This window comes from Electrophorus electricus, chromosome 17 (assembly GCF_013358815.1).
Source record: "Electrophorus electricus isolate fEleEle1 chromosome 17, fEleEle1.pri, whole genome shotgun sequence".
NCBI lineage: Eukaryota > Metazoa > Chordata > Actinopteri > Gymnotiformes > Gymnotidae > Electrophorus > Electrophorus electricus.
Window position 1 is genome coordinate 15669112 of NC_049551.1, and position 8431 is coordinate 15677542.

At 50.0% G+C, this 8431-nt stretch overlaps 1 protein-coding gene across 6 annotated transcripts in view; it reads left to right on the forward strand.

The window, feature by feature from the left end:
• The window catches only part of pdlim5b (PDZ and LIM domain 5b), a 44829-nt gene that overhangs the window by 24180 nt on the left and 12218 nt on the right, over positions 1-8431 (forward strand). For 3 of the 6 annotated variants that reach the window (XM_035535373.1, XM_035535374.1, XM_035535375.1), the window contains exons 4-5: positions 4634-4667; positions 5061-5599. In XM_035535373.1, the coding sequence (XP_035391266.1) occupies positions 4634-4667; positions 5061-5599 (573 nt within the window). Of the gene's footprint in view, positions 1-4633; positions 4668-5060; positions 5600-7496; positions 7514-8289; positions 8311-8423 lie in introns of all 6 variants that reach the window. The other 3 variants (XM_027003457.2, XM_027003458.2, XM_027003453.2) reach the window with 3 other exon arrangements.

Consider the following 8431-nt stretch of genomic DNA (forward strand, 5'->3'; position numbering starts at 1 on the left):
TAGCTCCCCCTGCCGTATAGCACGGGTTGCACAGTTTTACGATTCCCGCCGCGCTGGTGTCCACCGGGGTCTCGTCAGTGCTGAACTGCTGGGGAAGGAGGGAGGGATACATGTCCACTCCTTGCCCACATGAGCCCGTGCGCTGTTGTCTTCTGTCCTCGGTCATAAATCGCCCTGGATTAAAGCGTCTGCCAAACGAGTAAACGTAAACAAACGTCTGTGCCTGTAAGTGCCCCCTGCTGTCCTGAAAACCTGATCGTGGAGACACTTTAATAACTGACCTAAATGTTACCTGCTCCCCCACCAAAATGCACAAGGATTAAGCGTGGAGTTGTGTACGCATCAGGTCATCTCTATAGCATGGCCTCGGTGGTTCGATGGGGGCGTGGTCTCCATACTGGCTTCCTCTTGCTAAGGCCTGGTGTGTGGGAGCTGGGGGCAGAGCATTAACCCTCCTACATCCTGCCCTCGAACCGTCTACTTCCTGCCTTATTGTGTTCACCTCAGTACCTCCTCCAACACACACACACACACACACACACACACACACACTTTTTGTCTGGCATTATGAACTAATCCTATTATCTGATGCATCTGTTATAGTTGTATTTGGGGCAGTGCTGGTCCGTGTGGTGCTCATGGATCTCTTTGTATTCCGTTCTCTGGAAATGTTGTTTGTGTGTTTTCAGATGGCAGTAGTAGGGGATTCTTCATTTGCTGGGAATTCTTTTTTTAATGATCTCCAAGTCTAAGTGGTTAGAAATGCATATATTTTATAATGGAGCTGGAGGCCTGTTTATTACAGAGCACATAACAGGTAACAGTTCCAAGCTGCTGCAGGGTGTCCCCAAGTCTGGTGTTAATTATCCTCTTCTCCAGATGTACTGCGCTTTGGCCTGGTTTTCGGAGACATGCTCATGAGATCTAGGAGAGACATATAAAACATCTGTTGGTGTGTGCGAACGCATGCACGTGTGCATGCAGAATTGAGGGAAGGCCACATGGAAGGAAACAAGCTTATTGAAACCAATGCTGGGGGATTTCTAATCAAATTCCTTCAGGGCTGCATTTGGTGTCTTCAGGAAATGATGTCAATTCCCAGATCGGATTCAAGATGGCTGCAGCCATAAACCTTGGCTGTCTTTCTTTCATCGTCTGAGGGGCTGACCACGGCATTGGACAGCTCAGACTGCAAATATTGGTCCTCCTCTCTGTGTGTGTGCACGTGCATGCATGTGTGTGCGTGTGTGTGTGTGTGTTTCCTGCTCTGTGGGTTTAGCGCTTTCTTCATCACTGTGGTTTTAGCGCTCTTCCTGATGAATGTGCTTGTGTGCCTTCTCTCACTTAAAGAAGAACGAGAGACACACAGACAGTTTGGGTATTTGTCTGTTTCTCTTTTCTTTTGTTAGTCTGACACGCACGCACGCACGCAAGGTTTGTGAGCATCGTGCATGCCAAACACACTCCCAGCTACTTCTACTCTGGCAGTGCGATGACTTAAAGCAGAGACCAGACCACATTTGTACCTGCCAGTCAAACTGCCTTGTTCCATCAATCTCTCTCTGTTTGGCTTTATCTGGAAAAGCTCCGTGCACTGTGTGGAGTGACACACGTCTCTGCCTCGGCATCTACACACAGCCTTCAGTGCTGAGGTGCTTCCTGGGATCCAGGTGTGGGGCGGAACGGGAGACTCGCCGTCTGTTTGAGTATTCCGGAGGCGTTCTCTACAGCATGTCATTTTAAGGAAGTTTCTGTGACAACTGGGCTTATTTATTGCACATTTAATTGTATTCATTTTGTAGAGGAGCTCGTCTCAGGTGGGTGTCTGTGTTGAATATGCAGGGGGCAACCAACTGCAGCAGAACTCAACATTCACTCACTCGGGAGATCCCTAAAATGTCTCCTATCATCAGCCCGTGACGGGTTAAGATGAACCACGGAAGCAGATGTTTCTGGGAGATGTAATCAGTTTCATGCGTTCCATTTGAAACCGGATGCGTATTAGCTTGTCGTACGTTAGCCTGGCTAGCTTTCAGTTGAAGAAAAACTGCAACCACCTTCTGCTTTTGGGACCTTTTTCCCTCGAGGCAAAACCTCCTCACTGAATGACACAACCGGAATGTTGGAATTTTCTCGCATTGTGCCTTTTTTCGCCTGGAGATCTTTCACACAGTCCGAGTCTCAGCACACGTGAGCTCACACAGGCTGTCATGGATTTGGGTCAGGATTTCGGCCGCAGAGCTTTGTACGGTGTGACGACCTGTGGCTGAAGCTGAGCTGTTTTTGCTGGTGTTATCCCTGTGCTGTTGATGTTGTGTACAAGTGTATGGATACATTCTGTGGATACACACAAAGTCAAAGTGCATGTACCTACTGTGTGAGTGTGTGAGAGAGAGAGACAGAGAGAGAAGCAGAATGAGCGATGTGGGTGTGGGATCAAGGCGCCACTCCAGTGCTCAGACACATGCTGCGCGTGTGTGTGTGTGTGCGCGCGCGTGTGTGAGAGATGCCATGTGTCAGACGGTTGCTCTTGGCTCCTGCTGGATGGAAATGAATCATGCCCCTCCTGCATGCCCCCCAGTGTCTCACACCCTAGGGCACATGGGACAGTGGAGTGTGTGTGTGGGCTCCTGAGTGTGTCTGTGCGTTTCATCTCAAAGCTGAATCATGTTATAAATGATTTTCTGCTCCACGCTTTTACCACTAACACGTTCGATGTTCCGGCTCAGCGGTTTTTCACGGTGGTATTTCGGAGTAAATCATATTTGTTTGTATTCCAAAACTCAAACAGCATTTTAGATCCAAAAGCACTTCAGAGTGGACTCCTCAATGGAAATGTCATCATTTGAGCTTATGTGAAGTACAGACATTCGAAAGAACACTCCTCAGCGTGCTCTCTCTCTCTCTCTCTCTCTCTCTCTCTCTCTCTTTCTGTGTCCGTCTCTCTCTCTCCCTCACTCTCTCCCTCTCTCCCCCTCTAAATCAACAGCAGGCCAGCCTTTAAGCAAGATTCGGTTGTTGATAGATTTAACTAAATAGTGTGAAAAATGAACACACACAAACATTTTCCTTTTGCCTTTTTTAGTTACATCTAACCGCTTCAGACATTTCCTTGCTGCCTCTGGTCTTGTCCGGCAAGCTGCTTTGATGTGGAGCCTGATTGGGAAAAGTGTGGCCCCATATGCACTGTGTAGGAGGCTTGGGGTGCTGGACAGTGTCACACTAGTAAGCAGCTGTCTGACCTGAAACGCAATCTCATGCGCACACAAGCCTTGTCTGATGACGCTGTCCAAACAGGCCATCCTGCTGGCAGGACTTAACATCTGCTCCGTGCTCCATGTTCTGTTGTCAGGACCACCATGCCGGGCCAGGCTGTGGGAACCGCACAGCTGGAATGAGATGGGGCACTCACCTGGGACGTGGGTCCTCTGGGCCGCCCATACGCTGGGGCAGGGGGGGGGCATTTAGCAGTGTAGCGCTGGGCCTATAAAACCAACTCCTCTTCCTAATATGGAAGTGTGCAACAAAGAGGTAACGGCATTGCTCCGTGAACAAACTCTGAGTCACAGTCGCTCTGCGGACTAAAGATGTGAGGATGATGGTTTCCAGTGAGTGGGTCAGCTGTTCGTGGATCTTGGAGCAGTGTATTGGGCTTAGTGGTGACTAATGGCCAAAAATGGACTGTGATGGACAATGATAGACATGTTTGCCTGAAACAAAAAGGCAAATAACAAATAACCCCCCCCCCCCGGGGGGGAATTAAAGGGCATGTTTGTGAGACTCATGCATTTTCACAGAACATTAAGAAGATTGTTTACGCTGCCTTCTTTACAGTGGCAGGTCCTGTTAGTGGCAGCAAACCCTACTGTTTACAGGACTGCTGTGGAAAAAGAGTTTAAAATGCATGTCTCATGTATCGGTGTTGAGTCAAACTCGTGTGTTGACCAGATGTCCTAGCACCGAGGCACCCCCAGGGACTTGTGGGTAACCTGATGTGCAGTCCGTGCCATCTGCCTCTGTGTCATAATCTGAGTGCATGCAGACCCCGACAGCCTTGGTCCTGATTCATATAGCACATACTATTATTTAACCTGCAGGTTTCTGCTTGCAGAGCGTTTGATTAGTCGTGCCCCGGGAGGCTCCACATGTGTCCCGTTGCTCAGCCATTCCGGGCTATCCTATATCCCATTTAGCCAGGGCAGCTTGCTTGGCGACTGTGCAGCGTAACGGAAGCTATACGGTCTGCGATTTGGAATGTTTGTCTGGCTCTGCGTGGGGTACCTTGGCCTGGCACATTGCAGTGCTTCACTGAAATCCCTCAGCTGTTGTCCGTCCAGGACGAGACGGGCCGGGCCTTGGATGCCAGTGTTCACTCTGCTTTTATTTATGGACCGTGTCGTACTGCGAGCAGGAAGGCAAGTCTGAGTCCAAGGCGCAGCCCAAAGACTGAATAGAGCCATTATTAGTGCACATACGTGTGAATTCTTGCATACGGCACTCTGACCTGCTTTTCTGGCAGTAGAAATGTTTCTGGCATTACTGTTGTATATTTGTGTTGTGTGGCAACTTAATAAGAAAAAAAACGCCATGAAACCAGAAAAGCTAATCTAATCTTTTTTTTATGTCTTTGCAGAGCATCCAGTGTTTCAAAAGTGCAAGTTCCCAAGGTGAGTGACATTTCACGTACATGTTTTACAGTCCTAAACTGCAGCAGGTTGTTGGACACACCTGAGCATGTCCGCTGCTTACAGCCTGACCTCACGCACTCTGTTGCATGGCTGTGTAGAGTTGTGAACATTTCTTATCCCAGTGCACTTTACTATATGCTTGTCAACGTGATGGGTTTATTAATTAATTACTTAATGAATTAATACTATTGATTAGTCATAGTATCATATACCTGATTTGACGAGTGTAAATAAATGCTGTTTAACTGTGACGAGGTCGTGTTGTTCTTGCATGAGTTTGCTGTAGTGCTGAGCTTGTCAGTGTGCTGCGTGCGTGCGTGCGTGTGCGTGTGTGTGTGTGTGTGTGTGTGTGTGTGTTCTCACTTGTTATAGGACGAGCCACTTGAGATCATTAAGCCTGTGCCCATTAGCCACCCACATGCACCTGCCCCTAACACCAGCGCTACCAACCCCGCCCCGAGAGTCGCCTACAACCAGACGGCACGCCCCTTTGGAGGCGGGTCCAATTTCAGAACTGCCAGCCCCACCTTCTCTGCTCCTGCTGCACCCAAGGCCTCCATCCCCTCCGCCGCCTCGGCATTCACCCCTGCTTCACCCTCCCTGCCCCCACAGCCTGTGCAGGCCCCGCAACCCCCCTTCCCCCTGGCCAGCAGCTCCGCCTCCCGCCAGCACCCCGCCCCTAAGCCCGCCTCTGCTCGATCCCCCTTCCCGTCGTCTTCCTCTGTCTCGTCATCCGGCTCCTCGTCGCCATCCAGAGTGACGGTCCCCGCCCCTTCTGACCCCGCCCCTCCACAGCCTTCGGTCTATAACACGCCCATCAACCTGTACTCCAACGAGAATGCGTGCGAAGTGGCAATGGGCCAGAGGCGGGGTCTGCTGGAGAGTCAGGCAGGAGTGGAGCACCAGAATGGGTAGGTGGAGCTCGGCCAATCGCATCTCGGCGTCTCCGGCCTCTGTCTCTGCCTTCCCGCGCTGCTTCTGATCAGACGTTACCTACCCCCTCTCTCTCTCTGACACTTTGTGCTGAGTCTGTCCTGTAGAGACTTGATTTTTGTGGACATCCAATGTGAAGTGGACGTTTTTACTAACTCGTGTTACTAACTGATGATTTAACTTCGTAACTTGTGTTCAGAACACCGTGTGGTATGTAACCCAAACCTAGGGCTCAGAACAGGTCCAAAATTCCACTGAGGCCTCATGTGTTGGGGCTTTGTTTATGCCCTTCTGAACTGAACACGGGCTCTCACACGTTATTTTATGCCTCAGTCTGAAATGTTTAGAGCATGAGTAGCAAAGACTTGGGAAGTTACTAACTTTGCGCTACTGCACAGCAAACCTGAATTGGGATTTATTATTAACGTTCACGTCTGCTGAGATCGTCACAGCGATAGCTCCTGTTCTTATTCAGATTAGCATGGCATCAGAGTAACTTGGCGAGGTTTTTATTTGTTGTGAATTCAGTGGGATGGGGAGTCTTGGTGGGTAGCAGCCAGATAGGATTCGTACGCCTTCTCTTTTTTCATAGTTCTGAGATGCTAAGCTCTGATTGGTTATCCAACAGTGGACTGTATTAAGCCCCTCCTCTCCCTTTCTTTCTCTCTCTCTCTCTGTCTCCTGCCCGTCTCCCTTGTCTCTGAGCTGGAGGCAGCCGAGAGCACATCTTGTCCTAATCTGCAGCGGAGGACGGTGCAGGCCAGCCGAGCAGCTCCGTCCTTACTACCGCTCGCCTTTTGTCTAAATGACAGTTTATTTAATGGCTCTCTGAAACACATATGGGGCCTGCTTCCGTGTCCTGTTGCGCGAGCCCGAGCACTTGGTTCCAATTAGCCGGCAGCCTGCACCAAATTTGTCAGGTCCTTTTCTGCGCGTCTGCTCCTTTTTGTGTGGAACCGTGAGCCGACGGAGAGCTCTGGAAGAAGGAGTGGTCGCCCCGTTAGGGGTAATCGCTCTGATGTGAGTAAGCACCAGTTCTCCCAGTCAATATGTCCAGACCGATCAATGCAGAGCAGCTAAACTTGGGCCCGGGTTAACGTGGGCCTGAATCCGTTGGCAGGAAGCTGGAGTTACGGGTATCTATGATAACGGCACGGCGTCGGGCCGCAACTGTGCCGTCCTTCCTCTGTCGTCCTGAGAGACAGTTTTTCTGCACGTTCCCACTGACGGGCCTTTGTTATCTCTCCATCCATCACGAGGGGAAACGTGGGCGTGTTGTGTTGTTGGCCACACACACTGATGCCCCCTCTGTAACCCCAGTGACCCCTGCCCACCTCAGTCCCCGGGTTTCCCAAGCAGGCACTTGGTTAGTTGATCGAGTCCTCATCTGAAAGCCCCCATGTGGTGTTAGGACCAGTCTCTGCCCCTCAGGAACGGCTGTAACTTCTCTCTCGCAGCGTTTCCAGCTGCTTTTACTGAGTCCACCAGTTAGAGTTCGTGGAGGAGCAGTCACAGTGATTTTTGACCACGGTAGGCCTCTTAAATTAGCGTAATTAGAGTCAGCGTTAGCCGAGCAGCAGATGTTGTCGTGGGAGGAGTTTTGAGAGTGCACGGCCACGGGCTCTGTTGCCTGGTGCTTGTTGCCATCGGCAGGTTGTTTATTTGTTGCGACTGGCAGTGGCAGAGTGACAACCTCTTCCAAATACAAGCCGTAAGCAGGCTGGAGTTGAGAGATTAAATCGGTGAAGTGCGTGCGTGCGTGTTAAATGCATCTCTCTCCTTGCACAGTCTTTCTGAGTCACATTTCTTTCTCTTGCTCTTTTCTTTTCTGTTCTTTTCTTTTTCCTACCCCCGATCCCCCAACTTTCCCAACAGGTCGAGCCAATAACCAAGTCAGTATTCCGGAGGTGCCCGTATCTGTTTGTGCCTGCGTGTGACGTGATCGGCGTGCAGCCATTTCAGACATTTCCCAACAGCTCACCTTCCATGCATGAGCATGCCCGCCTTGCGCGCGCTTCACTACTGGCAACCCATCTTTCCGTTGCATCACTCAGCACGTCATTGGCGGCGCTGGGCCCTCGGGCTTTCTGGGCCGGCTCGTCCCAGGCATGCTGAAGCCAGGTGGAGTGGAGGGCACCAGCTGCTCGTGTCAGTCGTCCCGTGTCGGTGTGATTGTGTTTGGTTATTATTTTAAGGCCTTCCATTAATTATGGGCCCACCTGAGTGTTGGGGCCAGTATTAATAGTGCAGCTGTCATGCAAGGTGACATTTTGTGCTGCCACACATGCATACTGTCCACTGACCGACGTGTGAGGCGGAAACGCGGACGAAGGGGGAACCCAGACTAGGCTTTATCGCTTGGGTGTGCTGCGTGCCGTGAGGTGGTGCCACCTGGTGGCGAGTGTGGGTACGGCTCATTCCATTTACTGCATGCCAGAAAAACGTTCGTTCCTACATTTGTGCTTTGTTTTAGTGAACGCTTTTCATGATTTTGTCGTTTTGTTGTTGTTGTTTTTTAAAATTCTTAATATGAATGTTGGTCATATTGTTTGAAAAGTATTCCTTTGTGATTTCCTAGAAAACTGCCATTCTAACCTTGCTTCCTTTTCATTCTTACTTCTTGCTTTAAATCTGAGTTATCTGAGTCTACTGTCTTTTATTTCCCTAGTGGGCCTCACAGTATTCTTAAGTGAGTAGTTGCAGTCCCCTAAAAAGTTGTGGTTTATAGTCACACTTTTTTTTTTTTTCCTTTTTTTGGTCTGACTGTTGTCTTCCTCCTTTCCTCCCTTCCTCATCCCTCAGAAAGTCAA